The following is a 21,345-nucleotide window of genomic DNA, read 5'->3' as shown; positions in this document are numbered from 1 at the left end:
AAAAGTATGTGAATTTCTGAATCTGGTGTGATACTGCTCATACTAGGAGGTGAACATACGTTTGAAAGTCACATTTATGTTTTCTCAATAAATAAATGACCAAATACACTATTTTTGTCGCATTTGTTTGACTGGGTTCTCTTTATCTACTTTTATGACGTGTGTGTAAATCTGATTTTTTAGGTCTGAGGTTTTAGGTCATAAATATGCAGAACATTTTAAAATTCTAAAGGGTTCACAAACTTTCAAGCACCTCTGTATGAATTAGGTTTTGTTCAAAATAGGCAGATTTTAAAGACTGAGCTCAGGTTTATAATTAACAGAATTGTTGTAAAGCCTGGAGTTTCTGGTTTTACTCTCAGTAGAGTGTGGGTCGGGAGGGCCGCAGTGGCACCTAATATCTGCAAAGGTAAAAAAAAGTTTGAGAACTGCACTATAAGAGCTACTTTTTGTGTATAGAAAAGTGCCCAATTCCATTTTTTTTTTACATTTGGAACACTACCTCTTGTTTTTGAGTTCAGTCACCCATCTCCTTGGCATTGGTGGTATTGGGGTATTATTACTGCCCATTGACATCCCCATGTTCGCGGTAGCCCTTGAATCAACGCCATTAGCAACAAGCAGGTTGCTCAGGCAACCAACATCAACAGTTATCGCAGAAACACATTGATGCCACTTATTATACTAGTTTGTCCTCTGACTAATACGGAGGCCCTGTAGGGAGAGGTGTATTTTTTTAAGAAAAAAAAAAAGTAATGAGCACCACATACTAAGTGGTGAGCACCTCATACTAAGTGGTGAGCACCAGATATATAGTATATTCACTGATTTGTACATGACTTCACAGACTGCTACATGCACTTCTTATAAGAGTTAGCTGGTTAGATATCTAGCTTGCTCGCTATAGTTAGCTCTGGGCTTACCTTTAGCTAACTAGCTAAAACATTCCAACTTGAAATAAAGTAGATAATATTAGCTAATATAGCTAGCTAGCTAACAACTTTATTTCACTATGGAATCTACTCAGAAAGACAAATTATTGTAAGTCATTAAAGTTGTCTGTCAGTTTAAAATATAGCTTGCTAGCTACCATTATTACCTGTTTGCTACAGGATATCTAGCATTACGCAAGAAAACTAGCAATCTGGCTAACTACCTGCTCTGTTTCATAAAGTGCAGATAAGTTACAACTTGCCCAGACGTGGCTATAGACACTATACACTATAACAAGCAAAGAAGCATATCTATGGGTCAGTTTCCTAGACATTATGCCCAGTCTTAGACTAAACTGTATTTTGAATAGAGATTTTCCATCAAAAGAAAAATCTAAAGTACGATTCACCACTTAGTATTTGGTTCTCACCACTTTTTACATAAAAAAAAAAACACACAACATTCCTTACATGGCTCTGTAGACTGTAGAAAATCTTAAGAACTGCTGCTTTAAAATAAAATAATACAATGGTTCTCGTAATGCTTATTGAAGTGACATGTAGCCTTAACTGGGGATGGGGCTAAGTCGTGGGGGTAAGGGGGGGAAACTGGATTGGGGGCCTAGAAGACAAGCTATAGCCTACTCTATGTTTTAACACTGAGGTACTGGGATTGTAAGGCTAAGGCTCTTGTGTATTATTTAGTAAAAATATATATATACATAACACAAAAAACAGACACTATCATTAGAGTGCCATTTGTGAAGATACTCACATTCTGCACCTCCGTTTCTTGCACAAAGAACGCTTCTCCATTGTCTCCGAGCTTCATGTGTAGCTCCACTGGCTCCCCATTTATTTCTATGTCGATCTGAGGGAAATCAAGAGAACAGCAATCAGTCCTAAACTCATCTTCAGCTCAATCTAATTACACAAAGTCAATAAGTCTACCTGATCCTCATATTCCCACTCAAGTGGCTGAACTTTTGATACTTTCTCCGGTCAGACCACACAAACATATCAAAAGTCTGCTCCATCTAAGCACTGACCTTAAGAAACCAATATGAGTTGACATTTAGCCTGCTACTCCCCTCTGAACCCGTGTGTGCTCACCTTAAGGTTCACACAGTGTCTAGTTATTACTGACCTCATTCTACCTCGTACAAACTTCAAGAGGTGCTCCAGTTTGATTTGGTTTGGTGTTGATCAGGCTCATGGTTTTATCACTGAGAGCAACAACAGGTCAAAAAACAAAGGGCATTGTTTTCTGAGCAGTTGTTGTTATTTGTGGTTGTTGTTCTCAATTTTTTTGTCCCTAACCCGTGAACTACCACTGTAGTGCAGCTGAGAAAACATGGGCTGATCCAAATACAAAAGCATGGTGGAAAGTATTGGCTGCTGGGGCTTCTCAGATCAATGGAGAACAGAAAACAAATCAGTCCTTGAAAAATATACCAACAATTATTAATGAAAACTATATTTAGATACATATAAATCAGATACAATACAAACTGATTTGAATGGATTGGAAATCAGCCTAATCCACCTCTGAAATGGCCATAATACATTGATACTACATTAAAGTGACAGTCTGTTTTTGGTGAGATTGTGCAATTGCATCGCTCTAGTAACCAATCAAAGCTGCTGCAGCCAGAAAATGTCCTGTGACCTACTAGAAACAATACTTGTACAATGAATATGCGTGGCTTTGCAGGAACGGTAGCAAAAACACCATTCCTGATATTCCATATATTCTCTTTATCCCTACACATGAATGCACAAAACTGAGGGGTGTTTTGTTTTTTTAGTTTGTGCTAAATATGTCATAAAAGCACCATGACAGACACAACCTGCAACAATGTGCCAGAAGATTAAAAAAGAAAGAAACAAGTGTAAACATTTTAAATATGTTATGATATTAACACAGTCATGTGTTAAAGCAAATAAAATAGATTATTACAGTGAAGGACTGCACAATTGATAAAAGCATAATTGTTCTTTGGTTTGAGGTACTTTAATTGACAGTGTTTTTTCTAATCAAAATTTTTAAGTCATTCAGTAATTGTAAACTAGTGTAAAAAAAAAATCTGTACCTGTACTGTATCTGTACTGTTCTCCAATAGGCATAATGTTAAAGACAAAAACTCTTAATTTAATTTTATTTAATTTAGTGCAATTATTATTATTTTGCATTGTTCAAACATGCAATTATTTAGGCATCCCAAAATATGACTTCTTTTAACCTTAAAAGAATGTTTAATGTTAGTAGAGGTGGGTGAAATTATTGATTCTTAGATGCATTTCGATTCGGACATGGACAATTCTGAATGGATTAACAAGTGCCAAAAATATTTTGCATACTGGGCACTCACTTTGACCTCCCAGTGTTCTTGTACGATTGCATGTTCTAAAGGCCGTGGCTATGTTTATTGACGCAGATTTAGGTATGGTTAGCACAAACGCTAATCCAGGAAGCTACCTATAGAGCCATTCGCAACTTTACTCTGCTTTATTTTCCTCTAAACTGTCGACTCCAAATCTCTCTCTCTTATTTCCTTCATTAATGCTTTGCTGTGCACAAACCCAACATTTACATCAACAATAAACATAATATAAACACTGCTGTTCCTGACCATACATCCTTCACAGTGTGAATGAGCAGATGAGAAGCGCTACACTATTAAAATACCAATCCGCCAGTCAGAGCACATCTGGCTCTTAAAGGAAATGGCAAGTGACGCGTTGATTGGGTGTGTTTTGGGCATAATGTGAAATAAACCAAAATTAATTAAGAGAATCAGTACATGCCTTTTGTGTGTTTCTAGCTGAGCAAGGTGTACTAATCCTGTTGTTACAACAGAAAAGACACACTTACACACCCTAAATCAAGCTGCACATTGCACGGTTGATGGCTCGCCTATAGAATAAAATAGGGCCCCAAGACTCAAATGCCATTAAAAAAAAACAAAAAGAGGGGGGGGAGGGGAATGCATGCATACCAAATCATAAAAACTAACTAACCATGGTCAGTTAAAAAACATTTATATGAAAAAATTCTGATAGCCCAAGCTATCGGAATGCTTGAAAGAATGTACATTTCAGAGACCTGTTGGACTTTATTTATTTATTCAGTGTCTCGATAGACGCTTGTAGAACAGTCCATGCTTTCTTCCTCACTTCACTACGGAACAACAGAACGCTGCAGCCTTCTCCTGCTTAACCACGCATCTGTAATGATCTGCTCAGAGACGGACAATGCCCAAGTCTGATGCTTCATTCAGCACTCTGCATAATTACCGAACCCAATTAGTGAACGGGACAAGAACGTTGCTGCTGGCCAGCTGCCAGTACACCCACGAGATCAATTCACGCACCTGATACTGTGCCACCACAGAGTCAGGTGACGCGAGCCCGACGGTATACTTATCGACTTTCGGCTGACCCCGTGTCACTGGAAACCTTAGCAGTGATCTGAAGCCTTTGGCGAATGCATAGATATTCAGAACTCTGGCTCGGATTTTCTCACCCAATCTTCAGTCTTTCTTTCCTCCCAACTTCCCAATCTGCCGGTCCAGAAGCCTCTTGTCTTCAGTTACAAGGTTGCTAGGCAATTTAAGATGTGTGTGTGAGTGAGTGTGTGTGAACAGAGATGGGGCAGAATGTTAATGATGCTACTAATGATGGCCCGGGGTGAGTCTTCAACATGCCAGTCCAGTATGAAATATTTAAAGACTGAGGAAAGACAAGAAATGGGGCCTCAAACTTGGTTTGAAAATAGAATTAGAAGGTGTTTCCTTTCAAAGCAAGACTGCTGTCCTATCTCTGAATATTTTATTCTGGAGACAATGAGGTGAGGGCAGATACAGACTGGTGTCTGCCGAGCCTAAATAAATAGATGTGGGAGATGGCTGGATGTCACTGCCACAAGAACATGTTATCAGAACAAACTTTATGTGAACATAAGGTTGGAGAATAATCTCACACACACACACACAACATTGAAAAGTTACTTTTTCAAAATATAAAACTCATATTATATAGATGTATTACAAACAGAGTGATTTATTTTAAGCATTTATTTAATTGTTGATGATGATTATGGCTTATAGCCAATGAAACCCACAAAAAAATCAGTGTTTCAGACAATTTGAATATTATATAAGACCAATTGGTACTTTTGGCAGTGTGGGCAGTGTGCCAAGTCCCGCTGGAAAATAAAATCCGCATCTCCATAAATGTTGTCAGCTGAGGGAAGCATGAAGTGCTGTAGAATCTCCTGGTAGAAGCTGTACTGACTTTAGACTTGATACAACACAGTGGAGCAACACCAGCAGATGACATGACTCTCCAAACCATCACTGACAATGCTTCCCTCTGCTGACAACTTTTATGGAGATGCAGATTTCATTTTCCAGCAGGACTTGAGTGTGGGCAGCAGGACTGCCAACACTGCCAAAAGTACAAATTTTTGAGTTTTCATTGATTTTAAGCCATAATCAACAAAAAAAGAAAATCACTCTGTGTGTAATACATCTATATAATATATATTATATACAATATAATATACAGTTCAAAATATAAGTTACTGAAGTAACTTTTCAATTATATTCTAGTTTCTTGAGATGCACTAGTATTTCTCTCTTCTGTGTGGATCTGTGTTGACGGTCATTGCAGCAATATGCACCTGGCACACGTTAGAGGATGTTTGTATTGGTGAATTGTTTGCACTTAAGAGTACGAGTCAATAAGCATGGTATCAGAGTTTGTATCAATACCCAATACAAGTATCAGCATTCATGGATCTCTAACAGAAATGCAATAGTAGTTCCTATTGAGAGAACAAGATCTGTAGCCACAATATGGCAACAAGCAGCAAGCAGTACACCAGTACCATTGATCTGTTATCAACAATCAATCAGCCAATCAGAAAAAAAAAATCACAAAAAAAATGTGCCGAGAGACACACACTGTTTACAGCATCTGCCACTTACTGATGTTTATTAAAAAGGTGCTGCCATCAGTTCACTGGATTCAAGCTGAGCATAAACGGCAGAACACTACAGGCTTCAGTAGCCTGTCCTCAATGCAAGATGATGTAGACCGCAAGAAGTAGATTTCATATTGTTTTTATTAATATTGGAATTAAAAGGTACCGTCCAAAATTGAGAAATGCATCATGATATAGATTTTGGCCACTTCGTCCAGTAGCAAACTTCTACCACCATCCGAGGCACTAAAAAAAGCTTTTCGAAGCAAAGATCAAGAAAAAGAAAAGCCACCCCGTGGATTGTCTCCCCATTATATAAGTAACCTTGACGGTACTATCTCACTCCTCCTGTGCCAAGCACTTCTCATCCTGAGAAACCTGTTGCCATAGCGACCACTCCTTCTTCTTCTTTTTCTTTTCCGAAGCATCTCCACACTTCCTGCAGGTTGAGGGAAGCAGTTCCATCCCCTGCCATTTCTGAGGTTTATTTAAAGAATTCCAGCAGAGGTCAGCTACGTGTGAAAAAAGGAGGGAAAAAAAAGAACAAACCCATGCCCACACATGCTGTTTGACTGTATGAAAGTATGAGATATTTATTACAATGTATTATGATGCCTAAATGTATGATTGTCCCACGTCTGTAAAACATAGGGCTGTCGTGATGACTGCAGTATAGCAATATCGCGCTATTGACGAGAAAATTGCAGCGTATGGGACCTAATCTCGCAACCGTGATATTGGCGTTTTCCCCCACGCAGGGCCTCTTGTTTTACACTTTAATGCCTGTGCAAGAGTTAATGTAATTTTCCCATTAACCCCCTGTTATTATCCGGGGCTGCAAGGCACAGAGTGGTCCAGCAGTCTAAAGCGCTGCCACTATGAGCGGGAGGTCGCCGGTTCGAACCCCCTCATGCAGCTTTGCCATCAAGCTGTCGGCGCTCAGAGGGAGCACAATTGGCCCTGCTCCCTACTCCCGGGTGGGTAGATGGCGCTCTCTCCCCACATCACTAAAGAGTGATGTCCACAGCACAGGGCGTCTGTGAGCTGATGTACTGGAACCGAGTCGCTGCGCTTTCCTCCAAGCGTGCTGGTTGCTCGGCAATGCTGGATCAGCAGCAGCTCGAAAAGAAGCGGTGGCTGACTTCACATGTATCAAAGGAAGCATGTGTTAGTTTTCACCCTCCTGGTGTGTTGGGGCATTACTAGTGATAGGGGTGTCCTAATGAGTGGGTTGGGTAATTGGCTTTGCAAAATTGGGAAGAAATTGGGAACAATTAGAAATACAATTATAAAAAAAATAATAATAATTATCGGGGGCTGCTGGTCTAGAGTCCGTCCCTGTTTTTATTTTTCAAAGTTGGAAACTATAGAAGCTGCTCTGGTCAAAAAAGCCAAATTTAGTGCAAGAAAAGGGGCTGTTACACAAGGAACCACTTTGATATTAATATTAAAATTAATTATAATCAGTTATCTACATGTATTAATCCTCTATCGTTACAGTTAAATAATAAAGTGTCTAGATTTTGCGAGTTGTTGCTTGCCATAGCCTCGCCTACATTGCAATTCGGCACCCCCGCTGCAGTGTCGGGAGAGCACCCATTGGTGAGTGGAGACCTTTAGCTGCTTTACTTTAGTTCTGCGATTAAAAGAACGTACAGGGTTTGGACAATGAAACTAAAACACCTGTCATTTGTGTGTGGGAGGTTTCATGGCTAAATTGGATCAGCCTGGTGGCCAATCTTCATTAATTGCACATTATTGCACCAGTAAGAGCAGAGTGTGAAGGTTCAATTAGCAGGGTAAGAGCACAGTTTTGCTCGAAATAGTGCAATGCACACAACATTATGGGAGACATACCAGAGTTCAAAAGAGGCCAAATTGTTGGCGCACGACTTGCTCTGTGACCAAGACAGCAAATCTTTGTGATGTATCAAGAGCCACGGTATCCAGGGTAATGTCAACATAACAACAGGAAGGACTAACCACATCCAACAGGATTAACTGTGGACGCAAAAGAGGAAGCTGTCTGAAAGGGATGTTTGGGTGCTAACCCGGATTGTATCCAAAAAACATAAAACCACGGCTGCCCAAATCACGGCAGAATTCAATGTGCACCTCAACTTTCCTGTTTCCACCTGAACTGTCCTTTGGGACAATAAATTATTGTGGTCTAAAACCAGGTCTTTCAGTTTCATTGTCCAACCCCTGTCAATACAAATAAGTTCCAGTCATGAATGAAGGAAATCAAGCATTTACTGATGCAAGAGGCAGTCTGTGTGTTATTAAATATGCTGTGAAGCACGATATGCGTGGCAAAGTTATGATACAATGTGAAACTGAGTTTATTGCCTTAGTTTTAACTGTAAACTGTAAAAATGAGGAAGCTACGCCTCCATGACAAAATCGGCACACAATCTGTATTATTAAACTGTAATACAGTTATAAATGTTATACAGCTAAATAACTGATAATAATCACAGCAGCCCTGTAACAGCTCCTGATCTTATTAAACTGGCCGCCCAAACAGTTAGGAGTTAGCCTTCTTTTCCTATTTAATATTACAACTTTATTCTCAAAGTCAGCTACTTTTATTTTTACATTGCTCTGGCATACATTCAGTGTCACTTTTGTCTCCAGGCAAATTCTCTTTTGAGATTGTGCTGTCCTCTTCATCACGCAGTGGGCTGAAATCAGAGGGGGAGTATAATTTCGGCAGGTTTAAACTAAAATTATACAGCTAAATATCAGGTATTCAAATGTGAACGTGGTTTTCTTCCCAGACTTGATGATTAAAGCTGTGTTTAACATGTTCTTCTAATATAGATCATTATGGCTGAAAGGCGTTCAGACCTACGAGTTATTTAGTTCTGCAACACGTCTTTCTTTCGTTATCTACAACCGCAGGGGAAATTCTTTCACTGCGACAGCCCTAGTCACACAGAGGGCAATGACCTTATTTTTGCTCTTCCAACACGGTACACTAAATAAACAATGCTGTCCATGAACTATAGTAAACTACTGAGTCTGGTGCTCAGTGCTGAAAGAGAGTTTAAACTGTGTCAGGAAAACTCCATTGCATCTCCATTTTTAAATGTGCTACAATCGGTTTACTCGCATTTCAGGAAAACTACATCTATTAATTTGGTTATAGTGTTTATCAATTAACAACTTTACATATCACTGTCACACAAAAAGCTTTAAAGAACGTAAATTGAAAAGTAAATAAAAATTCAAAATATTATTTTCCAGCATTTCTACTGGTCTATTTATTACATTTTATTTGAAACATAACTGTTTTTGGGCTGATTTTCTTTGTCTTTCAGCTCAATCAGCCAATTGCAGATACTGATACCGTTTTCGATGCTTGCAGCTACTTCAACATGAATCGCGTGGTACTACTTGGAGGTGTTCCACTGTTATCTGTTGAGATTTCATTTTCTTTGTCTCTCGCAAAATTTGTACACTGTATTATGTTACTGGAGTATTAATAAGCAGCAGCTTAAAAAATGTAGCTAACTGATGGCAATCCAGCAGCCGCGTAACAGATCATGAGTGCAAAATGCCCCCTTCCCTCCAAACTTCATAAACTGGCAGCTGAAGTAATTAATCTGCTTTTCCCTTTTAATATTACGACTTTATTCTCGTGACTTTTTTCTGATAGGCTAAGGTTTTTTTTTTTTTTAACCAGCCCTGTCGCAGCACTGCACGCGGTACATAACATTATTTGTCTACAGAATAATTTGAAATGAGTAATTTTCTTATAATTCTTCAAATTTGGGAAAAGGCAACAATTTTAGCAGTTCATTCTGAATAGAAAACAACTGATTAGACTGCTTAACATTGATGAGCGGATCACTGCACGGGGAGAAGCTTTGGTTGTACTGGTTTGTCAAACGCATCTTGGAGAAACTAGTATGGTTACCCTTCTATAGCGTCTCAGCAGTCTCAGACCACCAAATGGTTTGAAACATTTGAGCGATTGGATTGGTACTTGTTTTAACTGCATCCTAAGTGTGATTACACTTGTCTTTTTAAGTGGAGTATTCTTATCCAGATATAATCATGATGTTAACATAAATAGGATGAGCTGACCAGGTGTGAACAGAATAAATGTAATTGGCAATTTTTTTTTAACAAACCGCAGAGATGTCCAGTTTTCTTTGCATGAGAAATACCTAAATCTTGCTCAAACTGTTTAGCAAAAATTAAAACATTGTATGTGTGTGTGTGTGTGTGTGTGTGTGTGTGGCCAGGAAGAGCAAAGCACAAACTCTCTCACACACCGGGGCAACTGAAAAGTCTCTGCAGGATGTGGTAAGAGTCATTTCTCTATTCTCTGTTCCAGGCCAAGAGACGCTGCTGTGGGGTCAAACTCTCACCACAGAAAACGACCCATTTCCAGCAGCAGCAGCAGCTGCAGGACTGTTTGCAGACGTGACAAGCGGCAGGGCCACCGGTGATAAGAGCTAGCCTACTTTCACTGAACCTAGTGCTTTTATTTGCTCTGAGGCTTTGAGTGCAGCTCCAGATAATGCAGTAAACTCGAGAATAACAGGCCTCTGACAAGACAGCAGGATACCAGAAACTGTCGAAAGACCAGTTTATTACACAGAACAGGAACTACTATAACTCAAACTAACCCTGTAAAAGATTATTCCAGCATCTCTTAACATAATCCTCACATCGTGTTCAAAGAGTGGACACTGTTTGTTGGGTGTGCTTGCAATAATTTTGCTGAGTGATTGCTGGGTGGTTGCTATGGTGTTACTAGGTGGTTGACATCCTAAGAAATTGCTATGATGTTGCAAAGTGCTTGCTAGATGCTGGACCAGATGTGGGCAATTCATTTTCCCAAGGGGCCACATGAGAAATTGGAATAGTTTAAGAGGGCCAGACTAATATCCTTAGCTCGGTTTAGCCCAATATACTGTTGGCGTATAAGGCTTTAATAATAACCCTTTTTAGATATGAAATAACAATAAATGAAATGTTACAATTATACAATAATATCTGATGGATTATATAATTATTTAATGTTTAATTAATTAGTGTGATGTTTTGACTAGCACCACAACCTGTCATAAACAAGGTTTTCAAAAGACCAGCATTGCTTTAACTTAATAAAGAACAGTAAATTAAGCAATAGTGATGCAATGAAAATGTTGATATACTGTATATATAATTTTCTTTCTAATTTTTCCCATTTTCTCCCCAATTTACATGGCCAATTACCCAACCTACTTATAAGGACTCCCCTATCATTAGTGATGCCCCAACACACCAGGAGGGTGAAGACAGCAGATAGCACATGCTTCCTCCGATACATGTGAAGTCAGCCACCGCTTCTTTTCGAGCTGCTGCTGATGCAGCATTGCCGAGCAGCATCACAGCACGCTCAGAGTAAAGCGCAGCAACTCAGTTCCAATACATCAGCTCACAGACGCCCTTTGCTGTGGACATCACCCTAGGAGTGATGTGGGGAGAGAGCGCCATCTACCCACCTGGAGGGAGCAGGGACAATTTTGCTACCTCTGAGCACCGGAAGCTTGATGGCAAAGCTGCATAAGGGGGGGTTCGAACCGGCGACCTCCCGCTCATAGTGACAGTGCTTTAGACCGCTGGACAACTCGGCCCTAATTATATAAAAAATTAACAAACATTTATGATTTTTTTTTTTTTAATGTGCAACTTTTACAGTGTTTACAAAGTAGCAGCACTATCAGCAACGGCAAAAAAATCAAATCACCTTAACTTTATAAAAAAAAAAATGCAATAAATGCATTGGTATATATGTTACACCTCAGTTTTTATTGTGTGTTCAGTGAGAGAAATCTAGCCTGTTTTGGTCTTGGACAAGTGAATTAGTCAGGATTGAATGTTCAAGACTTTTGTGGTACCATTTAATAGGACTCTAAACATGTCTAAAATGTTACACTGTTATACAGTTAGGTAGTATTCTTTCTGGTGTGTAAGTGTTAATTATATTAATTATTTATAATTAATATTTTTAGTAAATTCTTTTTATTTAGTTGTAAAACAGCTTCGCTGTGCACGGGGCTACCGTAATACAACATTTAGACATGCACACAAGTTTTCGATGCGGATAGCGTGACTTAGAGATTTATTCCTTCCTTATAATTTACCAACAATTTCACACGCTGTACAATGCCTAGGTCTGTGCTACGCTGTTCCAAAGTAACTAAAGTTGTATGTTCTGAGGTTTCTGTGGTTGTTTATGACATTCTGGTTTCTATGGTAATGCTAGGTTGTTGCAAAGCAGATGCTTTGGTATTTTCGTTGGTGGCCAAGTTGTTGCTGTGGTAGCCCATGTGTTTGGTTGGGTGTTACTTAATTGGTGTAGGTGATATCGTCCTAAAATAATATCACAATATTTTAGGGTATTTTTGCATGCCAATATTCTTGGCAATATTAGAATTAGGATTCAAATTCAACAAATAAACATTTTACCTTTTATTAACTAATTAGTTAGTAGAATATAGATTAGTTAGAAGTATACAAAACAGAATCATTTATTTAATCATACATCATGTTTTTCCTCTGATTTCATATAAAATAAAGAAAAATAAAAGTAATGTAGCAACAAAACAATACAGTAAATATTCTTCTTTTCAAGTTTTTTTTTTAATTGATTGCAATATTATTGCGTACGATACGATATGACACACCCCTTGTTACTTACATATTTTAATTAATGTGACAAAACTTTAGCCCAAAAAAAAATTTTTTAATTAAAATGGAAAAGCTGTATAAAAGCCCAAATTACACAATCAGACTGAACAAGCAGAACAAAAAACTTTCTGCAAAATATATGAGTAAAAATTTGAGCAGAGAACAATTAGTAAGATTTAAATCATATAACTATATATACTATATTTCCACATAAGCCAATTTATTGAAATACAAATAGTTGGCTTAAAATTCTATTTGCATGACAAGCCTGACTCTACCCACCAATCACTCATTCTTTATACCCCTTTTTCATCCATCTTTTACAGTCACTGTGTTCCAGCTGGCACTCACCACTTTCTCCTTGGAGCGAAGCACGCCCAGTTTGCCAAAGCGCACGTGGAAAGGGGAGCACTGATAAGTTCCATCCTTCTGTCGGACCACCACCACGTCGATGCAGCCCGAGAGCGTGGCCTGATTAATGCCCTTATACAGCTCCTTCACAGTCACCAGCACCTGGCCAGCCAGCTGTCCCACATAGTTCATGGTGTCAGCCTGCACACAGAGAGAAAGAAGGAGAGTGAAGACGGTGCTTTTTCAAAACAGACTTTTCTCAGTACTACTTTTTATGATTTTTAGTTCCATTACCGCAGCAAATAAACCAAGACATGTTTAGTGTGGCATAAGAGCTATGAGGTCTCGGCTGCAACAGGGCCCTAAACTGACTGAACTGACTGACTTTTGAACTGTTTCACATTTTGTAACCACAAACTTAAATGTATTCTATTGAGATTTTAAGTGATAGACCAACACAAAGTATCGCACAATTGTGAAGTTGAAAGAAAGTGATACATGGTTTTCAAAATGTTAATCAAAAAAAGTATTCAACCCTCAATACTCAATAGTCTTTTGGGGTATGTCTCTTTCAGCTTTGCAGATCTAGAAATCTTTAAAATGTTTGTTCTTTCTTTTTTACCAAATAGCTTAAGCTCAGCCAAGTTGGAAAGAGAGCTTCTGAGAACAGCAATTTTCACGTCTTGCCACAAAAGATCAACAGGATTTAGATCAGGACTTTGACCAGATCATTCCAACACATGAATATTCTTTGATCTAAATCATTCCACTGTAGCTCTGGCTGTATGTTTAGGGTCATTGTCTTGCTGGAAGGTGAATCTCCTTCCCAGCCTCAAGTGTTTTGCAGCTTCCAACAGGTTTTCTTCCAGGATTGTCCTGTATTCAGCTCCATCCATCTTCTCATCAACTCTGACCAGCTTTCTTGTTCCTGCTGAGGAAAAGCATCCTCAAAGCATGATGCTACCACCACCATGTTTCACAGTAGGGATGGTCTGTTCAGGGTGATGAGCAGAGTTTATTTTATGCCACACATGATGCTTTGCATTTAGGCCAAGCTAGAAGTTTCTGCAGCTCCTCCAAAATGACCCTGGGCCTCTCGGCTGCTTCTTTGATCAATGCTCTCTTCTCCTCCTTGCTTGATCTGTCAGTTTTGGACGATGCATTGAAAAGTGCTTCCTGGTATTCTCAAAGATTGGGATATATGTTTTTATAACCTAGCCCTTCTCTTAAACTTCAACTTCCACAACTTTATCTCTGGCCTGTCTGGTGAGTTCCTTGGTTTTCATGACATTGTTTGTTCACTAATGTTCTCTAACAAACCACTGAGGCCTTCACAGAACAGGTGATTATATTTATACTGAGACAAAGGTTATGTTCAAATTGCCAGGTGCATGTGAACAGTCAGAAAATCTCATACCCGCGCATCTCATGGAGCAGCTGTGCAGCTATAGCTGCAAAAAATAGCAAAAGCAAACCGCCTGGCCTTTTTTCACCTCTTCGACCTGAGCATGTACTTCAGACCAGCTGTTTACTCTCCACTCCAAAAAAAAATGCTCCACATGAGCTGCTAACACCATTTCCCTATATAAAGCTGCGAGTGGGGTCTCAAATATAATATTTTGTTGTTAGTGAAGAAGGGAAAGATTCGTTCACATTAAACACAGATACATATCATTTACATTTGTGAATGTGAACCGTCAAGATCTGATTTGAGCAAAAAATCAAATTTGAGTAATGTGGCTTGTAATGTGAACATAGCCTAAATTACACACAGCTGGACTCTATTAACTAATTAAGTGACTTCTGAAGACAATTAATTGCACTGAATTTTATTTAGGGGTTCCGGAAAGGGGGCTGAATAGAACAGTAAATGTTAGTGTATTTTTGCATGTTTGCTCTATCTATACAGGACTGGGCCTCACAACATGCAACCCGCAGCCTTTTCATCCCTACAGGCCATTTTCTTTCAGTAATGAAAATTCAGCTCATGGTTTTCCCTTGGCTGGCTGCCTCTTGATGGGCCTTATCTGCATGCCTGCAGACAGCCTATTCTGTGTCAGCATATTGGTGGCCTCAATATCCCCCCCATGTCCCCCTAGATCTAGCAACCGTGATAGTGCTATACAGTTGTTTCTCAAAGCTGAGCAGAACCAGAACCAGAATCCTGTTTGCCCAGCTGTAGTCTACGTTTAAAAGACAAGGTCCTGCAGAGCAGGGTGTATGCCGAACAAACAACAACCCAAGGGACTGTTTTAGGAAACAGCAATGATACTGAGAACTTTCAGGCCAGAGGTTGTGTTTATGATGACCAGCAAGAGAAATTCCAGAGGCTATTCTGTCAACATCCTCTCAAGATTTATACCCTCTGTCATTAGGACAAAGGGCCTGTGCAGAAACATCAGACACAAAGCACAATCACAAATCAAACTATAGCTTTTCAAAGCACAGTGTAATATTTTGTAAAGCATGAGTAATCTCTAAATACATAAATATTTTTATTAGTGGTATAAACATTAGTGCATTACAGCCTGTAATTAATCTGGAAACTTTAACATTAAATGTTTTTTATATATATATATATATATAGTTTAATCATGTCACCAAGTTTGGCAGCAATTTCCTCCCATAATTAACTTGTTTTACAGAACCTGGTGATGCATTAGTGATTTCGAGTATTTAACAATGTAAACACGCAAACAACAAACATGTCATGTCTGTCAAATCGTCTTGTCTGCTGTACGTTTTGTATTTATTGTAGTGTTAGAGTACCACTTCATGTTGTCTATTGTATTGTTGCACCATGGCTTCGGAGGAACGTAACTTCATTACATTGTGTACCTGTACTCAGATATAATGACAATAAAAGCCTTTTGATTTGACCTGTTGTATACAGCTGAATTCAGAAGCCAGGTTACTTTTTATTTATGCTAATATACGTTTTAAGCTTCTTTCTTTCTCGCTCACAGAAACACACGTTTCCTTTCCAAGTTGTTGAAATTTAAATATGGAGCTATACTCTACACTAGTGTTTATTTCCTCCATTAACACCCAGTTATTTATGTTCTTCTCCCAACATATCAGGAAGTTTTTAGCATTTAATAAAAATTAAAATCACTGAATACTGTTGGGATTAATACAATACTTTTTTAAGCAACTGACATCACTAATATAAATTTAAAATTAAACTAATCTAACACTTATTTTATGATTATTTTTTTTACATTTAAATACTCATTAGGGGTGTGCTATGTGTATTGTACACAATATCACAAAAAAATATATATAAAATTGATCGTGATAGTAATATTTTTGAAACCAGTTTGTTTTTCAGTTTATATTATACGCACTAAATGAGCTACACTTTAGTTTTGTGGTCCATTTTAGTTTTTACATTTTATTTTTAGTACATTTTTATTTTGTTACACAATTATTTTTTGATACAAATTTGGGGTCTTGGTAAGTTACTTTTTATGAAATAGATAAATGTTTATAGATTGTTTTATTCTAGTTAACGTTAATGTATCTGTTATATTTATACTTAATAAAACTAAAAAAGAAAAATTGCAGCAGTATATTCTAGAAATTGATAAAACAAATTCAAGGTAGTGTCATATCAACAAAAATATTATCAAAAAAATAAACTGAAATATCTTGATAATATTTTAGGGCCATATTGCCTACTCTTAACACCCATTATTAAAACTTAGTCTTAAGAAGAAGAAAAATCTGTGATTAATCTCAATTAACTACAAAATTTTGGTGCGATTAATCAAAAATAAATAAATCAATGTACACCACTGTTTGTAATCTGTGAAATGTTTTAACTGTAGTATTTTTTTGTTGAAAATAGTCACTATTGGCACAAATGGCATTTTTCAACATTTCAACTACTACTCATGCTTTACCTGGAGCTAAATTAATTACAAAATTAATTAGATTTTCTCACTATTACATACCAGTGGGCAGAGACCCATTTTGAATGGTAATGTTTCCACTGGTCAGTATGGGGGTGTCTGAAGGAGAAGGTCTCAGAATTGCTGCTTTCTCAACATTTAAATAAATGTCTCTGCAATAAAACAGCACAGTTGAGAAACTCGTCTTTTGTCTTCTTGTGTCTAACCAGTGGATGCAGTGTCCACCACCTGCCTCTTTATCTGTAATTGGTAAATTTGTGTTTTGTGTGTTTAAAAAAATCGATTCTTCGATTTAAATCAATCTTCATTTGAATGATCTGATATAGATTCATATAAATCCAAATCGTTCTTTAGAAATAGCCCATTTTCCATATTTATCTTGCAAGACCATACTCAGAAGCACCGCCCTCTGGCTGGGGTGAGCTATAGCAGAGGAGTCGCACTGCGGGGAGTTTCTGTAAAAAAGTAATTTTCTTCTGTATTTCCACTCAGTGCTGCATGTGTTTATTAAACTAGTACTTTTTACACTGTTTTAAGTTGTTTTTCAGTGTTGTTTTCACCTGTACTTTATTTAAAGTAAGACCTGACCGTCTGAATCCACCGTTAGCTTAGAGGGTTAAGCAAATCACCGGTTAAGCTAATCCCCCTTTAGCCGGGTTTACTAGCCTTACACGCAGCCGTCGTGCTAAACTTTTATTATCACTGTGCTTATTATATCATCACATCTGAACTAGTGGTTATGGGTAAACTTCACAATTTTTTTCTCAGATAAATAAGAAATGTATGAAGCATGTTATGTTTTTGTTTTATGTAACTAAAATGTCAGTGTATAGGTTCATACAGCGTTGTTGAAAACGATGGCTTCTAAATTATGTTCTGAATAATATTTTACCCACATGTAAACAGAGTAAAGTGAGTAAAGTGGCCATTCTACACCTGTATAGAGCTGTGAAACACGGTGTAGAGATTAACTAAGCTACATTAAATGATATAAAAAAAAAACTGTTGTGTTAAGTCTATATAATAAACACTAATATTTGAATAATGGAAGTTTGAGCTTTCCTTGTACAATTACAACATTTTATACTTAAACTACAATTTTTATTGTAACTGAAATTTACCTAAATGAATTGATTTTGAATCAATTCGGGACCCTAAGAAATCAGTTACGATACCCACCCCTACTTTTGTGTGTGAAACAAACCAATGGACGCTCAGGAGAGACAGTGTAGCTGAAATCTGACTGCTTACACTTGTGACTACTGTAGCTACAGAAACTACAGATTAAAGCTGAAATAAAAGGAATTTAAAAGGTAATCTGGTACACTCTTTCAGCTGCGTGTGCTGGCACAACAGCTAGAAAGGCATCTCACTGAACAGACAGCATTCTACAAAAATCAATCAATCAGTATTGAGCATAGTGAGACACGGCCCACGTAGGCGATGAAACTGCAGTGTGAAACCAAAACTAACCAGAGTAAACCAATGCAATGTGATAAACACGTGAACACTGTTCCAGACATGCATTTGTGAAAACATCCCTAATAACTATGGACTAATTTGTCTGCGTAATTATGAAATGACTCCCGATGAAGTTAGTTCTTAATCATTTCCTCAAACCACAAAAGCTTGTAAGCTTGTAAAGATGCTTTCAGCTTCATAGTAAAATATTAATATTGTGTCTCTCAGTTCTGTTTCTTAGAGAGACACATTATTAACATCCTCTCTGAGGCACTGATTCTCTGGAGTCTTACATTAACAGTGTGCACACAGCCATCAAAAATAATGATTTGGAATACACTACTTAACATCTGAGGAGCTCTTTCAGAAAAAAAAAACACAATTTAATGATTTACAGGGATATGACTTCTTGGTACCTTCAATACCGTAATTTGTTCAAAACACCTAACCTTAGTCTATAAAGAAAAACATTGAGAGACTACATGGAGAGGCTAAATTATTTAAACTAGGGCACTGTCTTTATTTAGAGCACCATTCAGCTGGGTCTTTAACAGACTCTGTACCTAGAACTAACCTACATTTATTTTGCACAAATGCCATGTTCCAAATCAACCATTTCACACGCAAACACAGAGCCTTAACCTTCTGAGGAGCAGTAGCACAGAGAGAGAAAAAAAAAAGACTATAAAGAACAAATAGATATGGCCTTCAATTCTGAATAACACATATTGGCTTTAGAAACCACTGCATAGAAGTTTCAAATATGATAAAATATTACAATTCTATAATACAGAAATCACAAAATTCTATCGTTGTGCCTCAGGTTAGGCTTTTAGCAATAAGTTCACAAGAACAGAATTAGAGGGCTCAACGCATGGAAAGAAATTGTAGGAGGATTATTTGTAGGAGGGTAAATTGATTGTACTGGCAGTTCTTGGGGCGGGGCCACAGGGGCATTGGCCCCAGCTGAAATTTGATTGACCCCTGAAGTGCCACTGTTCTGTCAATCATCTGTCCTTTGCTCGAGAATGATGATCAGAAAATAGATGGACGTGATTTAATGCCTAAACTGTTAATAGGAATGTCCTGAGTAAATAAAGCTTATGAGATGTTCTGATGTTTTAATCTGACAGAATAAAATAAAAAAAGTTGTATAAAATAAACAGAATGCTGGATTTTATCACATGCTTTGTGTGTTAGTGAGTATTTTGTGTATGTATATTAAAGATGCATGTAAAACTGGTAAGGAGAATTGTATGGAGTCAAAGGTTTTTGCAAAATAAATATACAAACTGTAATAAAAATTCCAGATTATAAATATAAAAAAACAGAAGCAAATGAGAGAATCTTCAGAAAATCCATAGCAAAGACTGGCAAAATCCAAACGCAAGTAATTTTCAAATAACTGCAAAAAATATTTAAAAACATATATCTAATATATTTTGTCTGTTATAAATTTGCAACATACATTTTTTCCAGATTAAAAAAATCTGATTGCAGATTGTAAGCTTTTATAAAATATATTCAAGTGATTGAACATGGTATGACTGGTGAAATAATACTTGGCCCCTCTATGAATATTATGGCCCCTTGATGGCCCCTTACTCAGAATAATCCAACATCCACCACTGGTTCAGTCTGGTTCAGTCCAAATATAGAATCAAGAACTATTGTCTTCTGTATTTACCGTTTTTGTGAAGCTCTAAATGTTTTGTATGCTGTGTAAGCCTGTTCTGCTGACAATGGTTAAGCTGCGTGTTTATTTATACTGAAGTCATGTGTTTCAGTACAGACTATGTTTTGAATGAGGGGATAAAACAATCAGAAAAGAGCACATGGACATTTCAGTCTTGAATGCCCAATAACAGAAATGTTCAATTAAAGCAATAAAGAAAAAAACTAAAAACAAAGAGAGTCTAGTATAAAATATTAATAATTTCTATGGTACAAAACCTTTACACATAATTAGCGGGAAAAAATAAAATGTAAAGTGTAAGGCTTCATCTTTTAAGAGTGGGGAAGTAACATAGGTTCAAAACTATTAGATCTAAAAGTAAAAGTTATATGGGTTAGGGGTGTGCCCTATCGTATCGTACACAATTATATCGTCAAAGTTTTTAAATATTGTGAACGATATTATACCCTAAAATATTGTGCCATATCACCCATTCCATTTCCCATTATATATCTACTAGAGACAGTTTATATCTGTAGAGTATCATTTATTTTACTTTAATGCTGGATATATGGAGATATTTGGAGTGCATTATTATTAGTATCATGACATTCTGGATCATTGACTTCTGTTACAAATCTGATAAAATTCTTGTATTTTTTAATATCTCACTTAGGGGTGTGCAGTATTATATTGTATGTAATAATACATTTTTTATTTTTAAATTTTCTTGCAGTGTATAGTGTATTTTTAATTTTTTTTAATGTTTTGTCATATCGCCAAGAGTATCGTTATTGAGAAAATATCATGATACATAATATCATGATATTATTTTAGGGCCATATCGCCCACCCCTAATATGGGTAGAGATTAGGACTGTGTATTGACAAGAACTTGGCAATACTATATTGATACATGTGTAATGATTCAATACATTGCGATATATTTCGATAGCCAGCCATAATTATTTTTTAGGTAAGCATAAAAGTGGACTCTAACTAGAGATCACACGGTTATCTAGTGGGGATGGTTTCAACACAACACAAAATTAACTGTTGCTATCAATCTTAACATGTAAACAAAGTCAGTACTTTTAAGTGTACTGACGAAATAATAGCAAGTCCTGATTTATGTCCAATCAATCAAATGCCAAAATTAAGTGGAAAAGCTTAAACACACAGAAATGTGGAATTAACAGCTACAACATCACCTCCAGGTAAGTATTTACAAGTAATCCAGTCGAATACAGTCTATAAGTATGTCCCTCAAACCACACCTCTATTCTTATTTGCCTTTCCTCGCTCAATACACGTAAACCACTGTGTTTACTTGTGT

The 21,345-nt window shown here is 37.3% G+C and overlaps 1 protein-coding gene across 1 annotated transcript in view; it reads right to left on the bottom strand.

The window, feature by feature from the left end:
- lpin2 (lipin 2) overlaps nucleotides 1–21,345 on the bottom strand; it is a 50,033-nt gene that overhangs the window by 25,733 nt on the left and 2,955 nt on the right. Inside the window, exons 2-3 of the mRNA XM_007260170.4 lie at nucleotides 12,961–13,161; nucleotides 1,708–1,803 (exon numbers count right to left, since the gene is read on the bottom strand). Of these exons, the coding sequence (XP_007260232.3) occupies nucleotides 1,708–1,803; nucleotides 12,961–13,161 (297 nt within the window). The remainder of the gene's footprint in view (nucleotides 1–1,707; nucleotides 1,804–12,960; nucleotides 13,162–21,345) is intronic.

The sequence above is a fragment of the Astyanax mexicanus genome, chromosome 8, assembly GCF_023375975.1.
Source record: "Astyanax mexicanus isolate ESR-SI-001 chromosome 8, AstMex3_surface, whole genome shotgun sequence".
NCBI classification, from domain to species: Eukaryota; Metazoa; Chordata; class Actinopteri; order Characiformes; family Acestrorhamphidae; genus Astyanax; species Astyanax mexicanus.
The sequence above is the reverse complement of the archived record's forward strand: the minus strand, read 5'-3'. Positions and strand labels throughout refer to the sequence as shown.